The sequence below is a fragment of the Bubalus bubalis genome, chromosome 18, assembly GCF_019923935.1.
Source record: "Bubalus bubalis isolate 160015118507 breed Murrah chromosome 18, NDDB_SH_1, whole genome shotgun sequence".
In the NCBI taxonomy this organism is placed as follows: domain Eukaryota; kingdom Metazoa; phylum Chordata; class Mammalia; order Artiodactyla; family Bovidae; genus Bubalus; species Bubalus bubalis.
The window spans coordinates 40,228,473-40,242,653 of NC_059174.1; the positions used below are offsets into that span (position 1 = coordinate 40,228,473).

General features: G+C 33.4%; 1 protein-coding gene across 2 annotated transcripts in view; it reads left to right on the plus strand.

Annotated features, from left to right (window-relative positions):
- URI1 (URI1 prefoldin like chaperone) overlaps positions 1 to 11,375 on the plus strand; it is a 61,970-nt gene extending 50,595 nt beyond the window's left edge. For both annotated transcript variants that reach the window (XM_006060428.4, XM_025268993.3), the window contains 6 exons: positions 88 to 145; positions 1,879 to 2,053; positions 3,605 to 3,938; positions 5,944 to 6,086; positions 6,875 to 7,121; positions 10,551 to 11,375. In XM_006060428.4, the coding sequence (XP_006060490.3) occupies positions 88 to 145; positions 1,879 to 2,053; positions 3,605 to 3,938; positions 5,944 to 6,086; positions 6,875 to 7,121; positions 10,551 to 10,733 (1,140 nt within the window). In that variant the 3' untranslated portion in view covers positions 10,734 to 11,375. The remainder of the gene's footprint in view (positions 1 to 87; positions 146 to 1,878; positions 2,054 to 3,604; positions 3,939 to 5,943; positions 6,087 to 6,874; positions 7,122 to 10,550) is intronic.
- The last annotated feature ends 2,806 nt before the right edge of the window (positions 11,376 to 14,181 follow it).

Here is a 14,181-nt window from a genome sequence, read left to right on the forward strand (position 1 = left end):
TTGTCTTAGGTTGTACAATTGCACTAATTTTAATATTTTGAGAGTTCAAATTGTTAATGTTCTTTTTTTGTTTGTTTAAAAAACTAGGCTGCAGGTGATATTGTTGACATAAGAGAAGAAATTAAAACTGACTTTGAATTTAAGGGTAAGTAATAAAACTTTTTTATATATAGTTATTTAAATATTTGCCATTTGTATTGATCTTTAAGGAGTCTTACATATTAGATTATATTTATGATACTTTTTATTTCATAAAATGCAAGCATTTGTTCTGTTTATCCATTTTATAATTCTTACATAAAATTGTTATATATTTAAATATATTTTTAATAAAACACATTAATGGATAACTTTTTGGTGAAAAACTTGATTTTTGACTGATGTACTTAAGTGATTAATTTACATGGCTTTTTCAAAGTTATTTAATGCTCCAAACATCTGAAACTCAGATAATGTATATTCATTATACATTATCCCAATTTGAACTTTCCCAATACTATTCCCAATTTGAACTTTAACTTTAGGAAATCAAAGCATATTTTAGCCATTCATTTTATGTTGGGTGCCGGGCCTTGCCATACACAGGTTGTTCCTAGGTTTATATAATAACTTTCTCTTGCTGAATCGAAGGTCAATTTTGTGTTTAGATTTACTTCTATAAAGGCAATGGTCCTCTGGTCTGCTGTAAAGTGTTCTAGTCATGAAAATTTTTAAAGTTTAAAATTAAATTAAAGTTAAACCATTAACAGAAATGGTTTATAATTACTACTGTAGAAAACTTTTAACATTTAGTTTGGTTATTAGAGTTCATGTTTTAGTAATTAACTCTGAGGAGAACTTGTTAATTGAAATAGGTGATTTTAGAAGCTATGTTCTAGCCACACAGGTTATGTAGTAGTATATGGCTTTGGAAGGTGAAATAAAAGAAACGTATATATAAGTTAGAGATGAAAAACAACTTAAGATTTTTGTGGTGACATGTCAATATGTAATTTAAAAGTTTGAAACATAAAATTTGTTAATACTCTTATCAATAATGGTAATAGAGAATAGGCTATGAAATATAATTTTGATATTTTCAAGTTTAGAAAACAGTTCTGTAAATTTGAATATATGATGGAGGTCATCTGTTAGCACCATGTCATAAAACAGCATTAGACTTCCTCCCGTTGCCTTTTCAAAGCTTTAATTTGCTTTTTAAAAAGATTATTTTTTTCAAATGAAAAGCAGGTAGATGTGAGTTTTGATTTTATCCATCTCCTGCCTCACATGAGGATTATAAATAAGATGAAGCAATTTAAAAGCTAGAAATACTCATATATAAAATTATAGTAGAATTTTCCAAGGATTAGGCTCCATAGATTTCTCCTAGGGTATTCCTGTCTGGCAGTGCCTTAGAGTTAAAAGTATCCTGTGACAAAGCTTTTATGTGTTACTTTAGTAACTAAATTCTCTTGAGTAAGGATGGAAGATGGGTATTACTTGTGTTGAATTTTGTGTTATGACTAGAGTGCATTGTGACCATTTCTGCTTATGCATTTTTGAAGCTCTCAGGCAGCTCTTTATAGTCTTTAATGTGCATGTGAATTCTCTGGGGCTATGGTTAAAATACAGATTCTGATTCAGCAGGTCTGGGGAGGCCCTGAGAGTCTGCACTTGTGAAGTGTTCTCCAGGGATGCTGGCACTGCTCGGTCCTTGAACTAAACAGGATTCTAAGAGTCATACATCCTTGGAACTCCACTGTTTGACTTAAAAATCATGTCTTGCTCTTTCTCAACATCCTCCTCACCTCAGAAGAAAGTCTCATTATGTCTAGGTTTGTGCCTTTTAAAAATTGGCTGTTAATGGCCATGTCCTTTTTTTTTTTTTTTTAACAGCAAAACACCGAATTGCTCATAAACCTCACTCCAAACCAAAAACTTCAGATATTTTTGAAGCAGAATTTGCAAATGATCTAAAATCCAAGGATCTGCTTGCTGATAAGGAACTATGGGATCGACTTGAAGAACTAGAGAGACAAGAAGAATTGCTGGGTGAAATTGATATTGATAGGTACCTAATGAAAAATTTCCTTACACACATTTCCTTATAAAATATGTGCCCCTTGAATAAAATACAGAAAAGCACGTTATCCTAAAATATCAGTAACACTACCACTCTAAGGCAAATATTAATTCTCTAGAATATTTTCCTTCAGGTCAGTGTGTTCATGCACATGCCCCATACATATGTGTGTCATAGAAATACTTAATATACCTATTTCTTATTATACGATTTCAGCCATATTTTGTATAATAAATTAAGATATACCAGATATTTATAATTATGGATACTTTATATATTACATTTTAAATGAGTTATTTTTTTTTACTGTAGTCAAGATAATGTAGTATTTTAAATGACTTGTTAAAAAGAAAAATATGCATTCAGTTTAAGTTTGTGGCTATAACATGTTTGTCCTTGCTTTCCTTTGCAAACTTTTTTGCTTATTGAGCAAGTAGTTTGTAATCTGGGTTTCCCTGGTGGCTCAGTGGTAAAGAATCTGCCTGCAAAGCAGGAGATGTGGGTTTGATCCCTGGGTTGAGAAGATCCCCTGGAGAAGGAAGTGGCAACTTGCTCCAGTATTCTTGCTTGGAGAATCCCAGGGACAGAGGAACCTGGTGGGCTATGGTCCATGAAGTTGCAAAAGAGTCTGACATGACTTAGCAACTAAACAACAAAATTTGTAATCTGGTCAAGTAGTTTTAAGTATGAAAAACTTGACCCAGTTGCCGTTTGAAATACACATTAGCGCTCACTCAAAATTGTCAGAGTGCTTAGTGAAAGGTATTACTATAGAAGTTGCTATATTATTTTACTTAAATGATATGCAGAGTTAGTTACTGTGAAAAATAAGGCACAGAATATTTTTTTCACTACAATTTCACCTATACTTAGGTCTTTTTAATTAACTGATACTGTTTCATTTTTGTAAATCAGTTTTGAATCTTGTGATTTTCTTCATTGCGATTCTTCTTCAACTTTTGCATGATGTTGTTTCCATTCTGTTGCATTTCTGGTTTTGGTTTTGTTTTTTTTTGTTGTTGTTGTTTTTTTTGGTTTTGTTATTTTTATAAGGTCCTCAAATTCTTTGTAGAATGAAGCATGGGAAATGTGTATATATGTGTATAAATCATATACATATGTAGAAGTCTTATTTTAAAAATTATAACAATACATGCTTATAAAATATTTTGATTATGAAAATAGAAAATTAGAATATGTTACAATTCTGTGGCTGTAATTTCTGGTCTTCAAATAGAGATAATATTCTCTGTGAATTTTATGCTAATTTATGATTGTACTATTTTTATTATATTTTATTTTATATGGCCAATATCTTCCTTGCAAAGATAAGAACATATTCTACTTATGTTTGAATAGCTACAGTATAGAATTAGCATAGAAACCATTTTTTCATTCATTTAAAAACATTTTTATTAACCTAGAAATCTAGTTTAAAAATATTCTATGCAAAACCTTATTTTTTATCTATTGAAATTAACTGAAAAAAATTCTAATGTGTTTGTTTGACCTTGTTTTCTTTTTCTTTACTATTAATAGTAAGCCTGATACTGTGATTGCAAATGGAGAAGATGTGTCCTCTGAAGAGGAAAAGGAAGATCAGAACATAAATGTGAATATGATGCATCAAGTAACAGACTCTCTCGCCCTCAGCAATTGTTATAACAGTCTTACAAATTCAGAACTCTTCAATGGTCAAGTGAATAGTCCATTGAACTATTCAGTGAATGGTTCAAGTTCTTACCACAGTAATGAAGATGATGATGATAATGATGATGATGGTGGTGATAGTGAAAATGACCATGATACCTTAGGGGTTGAAGATAATTCTATACCAACAATATATTTTTCTCACACTGTCGAACCTAAGAGGGTTTGTATACTTTTAACTTTACTAATTTTTTCATATGATTTGAATATTAATGATCATCTACAATTCTCTTTAAAAGAACAGTATTAACAGGGATTAATATTGTTGATAGTGCCAAATAAGAAAACCATCTTTTGCCTCTTGTTATGACCAGTTTTATCTGAAAAAGAAAAAGAAAAAAGTTTAGATAGTTAGCTGGTATTTGTATGTTGTTCTCTTGAAGCCACAATACAATTTGAAATTTGGTGGTCGGGAAGGGGATCAGATGAGTATTTGTGTATATTTATGATGAAAGTAACTGGCATTAGTTAAATTTTTAATTGTATCAGGTTATTTCTGTGTGAGCATATAATGAATAGGAGCATGATGAGCAAAAAGGAAAAATTTATCAGGAAATAAAAATTAGTTCCATTTCTCACAAAGTAAATATAAGCACCTCTGGGTATTCAGGACTTTATAGAGTTTTGGTGTTTTAGAGCTGGGGTTACTAGAGCGAGAGCTTCTAATACAGCTTTTCTTAGTATCAAAAGACTTTTTGTTCCCTCTTTACTTATTGTAGAATCCCCAGTTTTTAAATCCCAGATCAAAGCACGTTGGATCTTAGTGAAGGAAGGACCTTAAACTCATTCCCTTGCTCTCTTGGCCTCATAATACTGCTTTAAGGAGCCACCGGGAATTTCATCTTTCCAATTTGTCTTTCTCAAGGAAACTTAAGGCATAGAAGACTATAGAGTGAGTTAGTAATAAAACAGGGACTCTCTTGTCTTAATTTAGTGCTTTGTTTTTTTCTTTTTCTTCTTTTTAGCTATAAGGTACCCTTGTAGGGATTGCCTGTATCAAAGTTAACGGTCTGTGGTTATCAGTCTTAAGTGCCTGTGATTATTATTTAATGAAACATATTTAAAACATATTTACTATTTCTTAGGTCCTTTTAAGTGTTCGCTACTCTAATGTGAAGTGAAATAATTACATAGTTTTTTAAAATATATATTCTTATACTTCAGACTAAAAGAGCATCTTGTGAATTCTTTGGAAAAAATTGACCTATTACCAGAAAAAAAATTTTGTTTTGTGATTTTCTTTTCAAGCTTTAAGTTGGTTTTCATTTAGATAAAGCAGGAAGAATAAATAATATTTGCAGGAATGTTGTGGGGAAGAACAGTCATTAATATGGAAAGATGCTATAAATGCCAAGTAGGGATAGAAGAATAATGTGTTAATCCTGAATAGCTTTGATTTTATTTTTTTGATCCTTAAATTTTAAAAAATTAGAGGTATTTAAAAATTTTAAATAGTTAAGCATTATCTCATATTGTTTTTATGACTTAAATTTTATATTCTTACTGAATATTTATTTTGGTTAATTGTGCTCTTTGTTTTGAAATGCATAATTTAAGCCAAAAACTTATATCAAAGTAATGGGTGATGTGAAAGCTTGTAATAATCTAGCATTTAGTTTGTATGTATTTTGCTTTTTGTATAATAATAGTTGCTGATGACTAGAATTGGTCATTTAAAACTAGTCCCCAACCTTTTTTGGCACCAGGGACTGGTTTCATGGAAGACAGTTTTTCCATGGATGGGGCAGGATGGGAGGGAATGATTTGGGGATGATTTAAGTGCATTACGTTTATTATGCTGCCACTGATATGACAGGAAGCTGAGGTCAGGAAGTAATGTGAGCGGTGGAGAGTAGCTATAAATACAGATGAAGCTTCGTTTGCTCGCCTGCTGCTTATCTCCTACTGTGCAGCCCAGTTCCTAGCAGGCCACAGACTGATACCAGTCCGTGGCTCAGGGGTTGAGGACCCCGGATTCAAGAAGTAACGCATAGAAGTATGATAAACTAAGGACTTTTAGGTCTTAACTGATAATGCACATTATTTCAGTGTCAAAATATGTAAACTGCCTCTATTACTATTACTTCTTTAATTGTAGAGTTTATTGGTTTTAGTTTTGGCCTTAATTTGTCAAAATGATAGTGATTTTTTTGCTGTGAAATTTTTAGGTCCGTATAAATACTGGAAAAAATACCACCTTAAAATTCAGTGAAAAAAAAGAAGAAGCCAAGCGTAAGCGAAAGAACAGTTCTGGCAGTGGTCATTCTCCCCAAGAGCTGCCCATGATCAGGACTCCTGCTGATATTTACAGGTGAGTGGTATTCATAGACAGCAGAGCAGTCTGCTCTTCCTTTCTCTCTTTTTGCAACTGAGTATTTACAGGAAAAGGTTGCTCGTAACACAGAAGTCTCTGACTGGAAAGTGAAGTATTTTGATGGAGTTAGCTTTGTGTTTTAAAGGCTGTCAACAAGCGCTGCTGAGCCCCAACACAGCTTCCCAGTTCAAAGCAAGTAGAACATTGCTCGTTTTTTTTGCATTTCCCCCTCTTTACTAGTGCTTTTAAAACATTCCCAATCTGGTCAAAACTTGTTGTATGTGAACTTTAGAGATGACAGTGTGTTTCTGTGCTGGGGCAGCGCTGTGCTTCCACCACTTTGGCAGTGCTTGGTTAGCCATGTGGTCTGCCTTTTCACAGAGTCTGTGTACGCTCTTTCAATTTTTTGTTGTAATGTTTGCTGAGAAAGCTGTCATTTGAAAATATCTACTATTTTCATGACCCTTATTTGTAAAATAGTGAAAATTGCTAAATGACTTCGAAAATATATGTACGTTTTGGACAAAACAATCAAGCTGTTGTCACCCAGAACATACTTATAAATAGACTGCTGTATTTTATTGGGTCAAAAAATTATACTTTTAAAAATATTGATAATATAAAGATGTCACTTGAGGCCACAAAATTATTGTGATGGTGAAAATTTTGGATATGTTTGAATAAAATATTTTAAATTAATTTCTAGAAAAGACTTTTCAAAAAATCATTATAAATTTATCCTGTTTTATGTTAACTAAAGAACATATATGATTTTTATATTATAGAGTCTTTGTTGATGTTGTGAATGGAGAATACGTCCCTCGTAAGTCAATCCTGAAGTCTCGAAGTAGAGAGAACAGTGTTTGCAGTGATACCAGTGAGAGCAGTGCTGCTGATTTTGATGATAGACGGGGAGTGTTGAGAAGCATTAGCTGTGAAGAGGCCGCTTGTAGTGATGCTAGTGAGAGCATTTTGGAAGAGGAACAAGAAAATCATCAAAAGAAACTTTTGCCTTTATCAGTAACACCTGAGGTTTGTGTGTATCTTTAATTCTTTATTTCATATAGTATCTTTGAGAGTTAAAAAGGTATTGGTAGCTCCATTTCAAAGGGATATGCAATTTCAGGTTTTCCCCATTTTACATAGTTATTTTGGGAGTTGAAAAGACTTAAAAAATTGTAGCTGCTGTATCTTCCAGGTATGGTCTATGAATCATTAATCTTATTGTCTTTAAATTATTTTATTTTGAATAGTTATTTAATGACATTAATTGACAGGGTAATGACATTGTTTATTTTGTAGCTTCTTTGGTTCATACATATATTTAGTCTCAGAAGTCATAGAGCCTAATTAATCATAGGCTTGTACTTTTTTTGGTAATTGATAATTTATAAAAGTCCTTAGCAGCTCCAGTGTTCTTGCCTGGAGAATCTCATGGGCAGAGGAGCCTGGTGGGCTACAGTCCATGGGGTCTCAAAGAGTTGGACATGACTGAAGCGACTTAGCACAGCACACAGTCCTTAGCAAAAACAATATAGGTATTAAAATAGTTTGAAATTGTTTGGTAACAAAGTATTACCACTCTTGAAGTTCTGTTTCTGTGAAATAGAAATTTTAATGTATCTTAATTAGGATATATATTTCATTTTTGGTTAGAAAATTGTTTTTGACCATGCTGTGCGGCTTGTGGGATCTTAGTTCTTCAACCAGGGATCCAACCCATGTCCCCTGCATTGGAAGCATGGAGTCTTAACCACTGCACCACTAGAGAAGTCTCATGGCTAGAAAATAATTTAGCAGCCTTTAAAAAATAAATTCCACTAGACCAGACTTATAGCCAGTGTTATAAAATTAAAATAGTTCAAGTAGCAGATTATGTGCATGGCTGTGTGCACACTCAGTCCCTCAGTGGTGTCTGACTCTTTGCGACCCCATAGATTGTAGCCCACCAGGCTCCTCTGTCCATGGGATTTTACTGGCAAGAAAACTGGAGTGGGTTGCCATTTCCTCCTCTAGCAGATCTTCCCGACCCAGGGGATGAACCTGCGTCTCTTGCATGGCAGGTGGATTCTTTACCACTGAGGCACTGGGGAGGCCCAACAGATAATACTTTTCTCTTTTAAATGCTTTGGTAGAGTTAAAGAAGAAAATAAGTAACGTATGACAGATAATTATCTATAGTTCTTCTATATTTTGGCTTGTGCCAGTGAAATTTTTAACTCTTGGAAGTTATGGAACCATTTTACAGTCTAGTGAGAGCTATAGATCCTCTCCTCAGAAAAATGAGTGCACATATAACAGTGTTACCTACCACGTTACACACAGTTTTGTGTGTGGGGAAAAGAGTGATACTGGGAGACACCAAAATAAGAATGTTATCGATTCCATTATACCCACACTTGATATTTTTTATTCTTGTGTTTAGTGGGTATTTCAGATTTTAATTTAAAAAGTATTTGGGAAGACTGGGGAACTCAGGCCCTTATCAAACTTATGTACCCATTTGAGTATATGTCAAATACATATTAAAATATTTATCTTTGTATATGAGTAAACATACGTACCGAGAAGGCAGTGGCACCCCACTCCAGTACTCTTGCCTGGAAAATCCCATGGATGGAGGAGCCTGGTAGGCTGCAGTCCATGTGGTCTCTAAGAGTTGGACACGACTGAGCAACTTCACTTTCACGCATCGGAGAAGGAAATGGCAACCCACTCCAGTGTTCCTGCTGGAGAATCCCAGGGATGGGGGAGCCTGGTGGGCTGCCGTCTATGGGGTCGCACAGAGTCGGACACGACTGAAGCGACTTAGCAGCAGCAGCAGCAAATATACATAAGACTTCTGTTGCTTGTGCTTCATGTCCCTAGGTGGTACTAGTTGTACTAAATAGTAATTGGCAATGGAGAGATCATTAGTATTTAGGTACAGTTTGTATGATTAGAATATTCTCCTTTCCTACTCCCAATATAATGATCTCATTTGACCTGGAGAGTATCTTATTTAATAGTCTTCCATACTGTTAGAAAAATAAGTGATAGACTTTTGCTGTTTTTAAGTATCTGAAAATTAGGTTTTAGTAAGGAGTTAATGTATCATGATATAGTTAGAACTCAAGACTAGAGTTTATTTTCATTTCATCCTACTTAATAGCTTTGCATTTCATATTGAACTGTTACAGTTAGCATCTAGCTGTTATAAAGTTTTTAACATCAAAATAAATAGTTCATGATTATGGCAAGTACTTTGAAAGATATTTTTCCTTATCTTTAAATGTTAAAATATTCTTTTTCAAGAGCTTTTTTTGTATAATAAGAAGGCTCTGTACTCATCATGATAAAATAGAGTTTTTAGAAAAGTAGACTTTGAATTCCCTTTAAAAAGCTGGACTCCATGCAGGGTCTCACAGTAGTGTGGGAGGGTCAGGGCATTCTTGGTTCTCCTTTGGTGGGGCAAGCTGGAGCAGATTGGCTTTTTAAACTACTCAAGTGATACATTGTCTTAACTGATTTGTTCACTTGGTAGACAAAGGAAAGTAAAATATATTTGACAGTTTGCATGTCAAATGCGTGTCAAATTTAAGTTTGTACATAATGAGTTTTTAGAAGATGAAAGTAAGGAGATTCCAAATACTAGAAATCTTTAAAAAAAAACCATAACAACTTGATTTTGATGGATCTCTCCTTAAAAAGATACAGAAAAGACCTATCTTTGGTTTTATTTCCATCGTTTTGTACGCAGTATATACATTTGTACATACATTTTGTACACATCATATACACACTACAGTAGACAAAAATAAAAAATGTCCAGCAAATAGGGGGTTGAAATTAAAGAATAATTTTTGTGGTGCCTTGATTTCTGTTATTGAATTTATTGCATTAAAATTCGAGATAGACAATTATTTCCACTAGCACCAGCACTTTTAATTTTCTGTTTCCACTGACCTTAAATAAAATTGTGGCAAGATGCAATAAAATAATCAAATAATTGCATAAATGGACACCACCTAAGAGAGGTCACTGCTACTGAAACTGGGCTGTAGGCTTTCAGGCAGGATGGTCACCATAGGATAGCTCATTTATCAGTTGATGTTTGACACTCTAATAGAATTTTTAATTTTAATACATTATTTTTCACAGCATGGTCTGGATGTGAATGGAATGAATGTATGAAAGTTGAGGACCTTTTATTTACCCATTTTTTTTAAATCCCATATGCACATGTTTTTTACATTTTGTTTTCTTACATGTGTACTGTTAAACATCTATTTGTATTGGTGGTGTAATTAAAATACTTTTTAATGGTACTTGATTTCTATGAGCAATTTGTATTTTGATGTTGTAGTTTTGTGTATCAGAAAATCTTATGAAAAGAAATGTCTGGCACTGCAATGCAGGATAAAGATTTTGTGGGCATCTTATTTGTGCTTTGTTATCATAATCTGATTTTTTGTCTTCTAGGCTTTTTCTGGAACTGTAATAGAAAAAGAGTTTTTGTCACCCTCCTTAACACCACACCCAGCCATGGCTCATCCTGTGCTACCCACCATTCCAGAACGAAGAGAAGTTCTGTCAGAAGTATCAGAAGGAACTACAAAGAGGGTTTCAAAGTTCAAAGCTGCTAGATTGCAGCAGAAAAACTAGGGCCTGCCTAGGAAATGGGAGTTTACATCCTAAAACGTAGTTTTGCAATTGTTTAGAAAATGTATAGCAAAATATGTTACATGTAATTTGAAATAAGGCATCCTGAGTAAATTTGGCAGCAAGTTCTCTTACTCTTATCGATGGTATTAAAAAGAAATCAAAGTAAATATTTAAATACTTTAATATTCAGCTTGTTTTGTTAATTCTCTGAATACCGTCAGCACTCATTGTTAGGTTTGCCATGTCATATGGTGGCAGCATTTTGAATTATTTTTCAAAGAATGCTGTTCATATGTGTTGTTTTTGTGTTTCAAACTAAATACTGGCAGTTTTGTTCCAGCTTCGATATTGTGCACACCATATGGATCATTTTAAAGAAACTTTTAAAATTTCAAGTAGATTCAACAATTATATTACTTGCTTTACCTTTTTAAAGGCACTTTAAAAAAAAAATCTACTTCTTGTAGGTTTTGCAGCTAGGTGGCTATTTAAAAAAATCTGTCCCTGTTTGACTGTTGTTCTATAATCTCTACGGTAGAAAGCTCCATGTACCCAACAGAAAGTTTCTTTGATTGAAAGAATGGTGTTTTGTAAAACATTTTTTTTTTTAAGTAAAAATTTTATGAAACTTGGTCTCTAAAACGTTGTGAACTTTATGACTCAGAATTCAGTATGGAAATGCCTCTCATATGTGTGCTGCGTGCACCGTACAGTGGGTCCAGGATGCTTACGGCTCCTCAGGCGGTTCTCCCCGCGTGTGTGCAGTGTTAAGCAGCAGTTTATTTTGGGAGAGAAGGAAAGGTTGTCTAGATGATAGAAATACATAAGTAAATTTTCATAAATAAGAAATTTTATGTTTTAATATTCTGAACATTTTCATTCTTTAAGGCTACTTTCCTACTAGTAAATAATTGAATAACATATTTACTTTTGGCAGAACACCTTAAAATAAAGAGAAATTTATCCTAACATTGAAAATTACACTTGCAAGTGTTAATCATTAGCTTGATGCATGCTAAAATGTAGCTTTTAAAAAGCATTCTGCATTAGTACTAAAATAGCCATCAATGCCAGTCCACCCTCTATTCATGGCTAAATATTTAAAGGTTATTTATAGCTTCTTTAATGAATTCTTGCTTAAACAAAGTGAAATTATGTCCTAGAAAAGTAGAAGCTATTTGTAACTAGAGCAGCACAAACTGTAAAAATTTTATGAATATGTATCTTAGTAATAAGGGGATGAGCCTGAATCCCCACAAGTTAATGGATAATTCAGAACAGAGGGCTGATTTTAAAAGATTGCCTAAAAATGTAGATTTTTTTCTTTAGTAAATTTTGATCAACTGTATATATTTTTAGTTGAAAACTTTTTCTCTCAGCCCATCCCCCACAAAAAACAAAATAACCAAAAGTATAATCCCATGCACACAAGAGCCCACAGTTCCAACTGCTTGTCAGGTGAGCCTTTCTCTGATTTTCCCCCAGAAACAGACTTCATTGTGGGATTACTGTGGTGTTCTTTACAGACGTATAATTTCAAGAGTACTGTCATTAAATAGTTTTTCATGTTCATCAACTTCATCTTGAGCCTGTTGTTGTTTATGTAGTTTATATTTCTTCTTGCAAGTAGATGTTTTCCATCATGGGACAAAATGGTAGTAGAAACAAAGAAGTGTTAGATTTTCTGCTGAAGACTGAAGGAAGTAGTGTTGCCCCATTTCATAGCTTCAGTCTTAAAACAGAATTTCAAGTTGTAACTTAACCATATACCTTTGTTTTTTATGTTAAATTCAGTATTCAATATGATAATATGAAATTGGTCTTAAGTGTTCTCTTTTAAATCATTGTAAAATAGACTGAATTTTTTTTTTTAACTTTTAATTTTGAATTGTAGATCTACAGAAAAACTGGCAAAAAATAGTAGATTTCCCAAATACCCCCTCATCTAGCTTCTCCTAAAGTCATTTCATCTTGTATGGCCAAAATACAATTATTAAAACCAAGAAATTCACTTTAGTACAATACTATTAACTAATCCGCAGATCTTATTTGAATTTCACCAACTTTGCATTCAGCGTTATTACTGTGATATTTGCCTAATGGTGGTTTTCTGTTTTGCCCTTTCTTTCAACATTTATTTCTTGGAATTCTTTTGTGATGAAAACCTGTCATTCACCTCCCTGATCCCTGTTCCATTTATTAATTCATTTCTTTATAGCAGTATGGACTTGGATATTCTGTTCTATGAGTCAAAATCCAATTATCATTATTTTGTTTGCTCAAATTTTCTACCTCTGATGTTTAGGAACTCCTTTGAGTTGACTCCTGAATTCTTTCAGCAAGTCTCCATCTCTTTTTGAACACTCTTTCTGACATCACAAAATGTTATAGGCATATCTTGTATTTTTCCTGCCCAACCTTGGAACAGTAACCACTTCTCCAAAGAGCCCTTGATCCTTCTGTTGGACAATGGTGTTTAAAAACCAACATCTTCTCATGTGGGTGTGTATATTACCATTTGATATTGTTGTTTCTAGGCTCTTTTAGCAGGTGTAGGAAGTTTTGTTACTAACTCATGTACATATCTATATGTTTGTTTGCTTATGTACATTAAAAAATGTAAGTTTATACAGATACTTCCTGATTTTAATATAAGACCACCGGGTTCATTTAGTTTTTTTTAAATTTATGACTTCTTTCTTCAGTAGTGAGAAATCTAGCTTTTATTATATATAATGTGTTTACTTATTTTAAAAATATCTAATACAGTTGACCCTTAAACAACTCTGAGGTTTGGGGCACTGACTCTCCCCGCAGTCAAAAATTGGCATATAACTATACAGCTGTCTATAGTCCTGTGGTAGATATCTCCTGAAGAGGGAAAAAAAAAAACCCAGCGTGTAAGTGAACAGGCACAGTTCACACCCGTGTTGTTCAAGGTCAACTGTTGACACACACAAGTAGTTTCAGACTGTTAACCCTAATCCCCAGGAGAAAAACATTTATTAAATATATTTCATTATTTATGTTCAGTTCTTTTTAAGTATCAGTCAAGGAGCTTTTCTAAGGTTCTTTTTCTTTCCCATTCCCTTTATTGTGATCTTTCACATATAACAGAGTTAGGTTCATTTGTTAGTGTTTGTGTTCCAGTTTGGAGTCTCTTCATCTTGTGGTTGGGTTTAATGGTTTATTTGGGGTGTGTGTGAAGGGTATACGAAACATTAATGTGGTTCTAAGAGTCGCAGCTATATAGAAAGATAAATACAGAGAAGATAAACATTCTACTCTTTCTGCCCCATTCTTTTTTTTTAATTGATAACAGAGGTGTAACACTTTTTTGTGTATAGATATAACAGTTTATTCAGCCACTTTGCTGTCTATAGGCATTTAAATTTCTGATATTTTGCAATTGCAATGAATAACTTTGTTGTATATGTATATTTTTGTA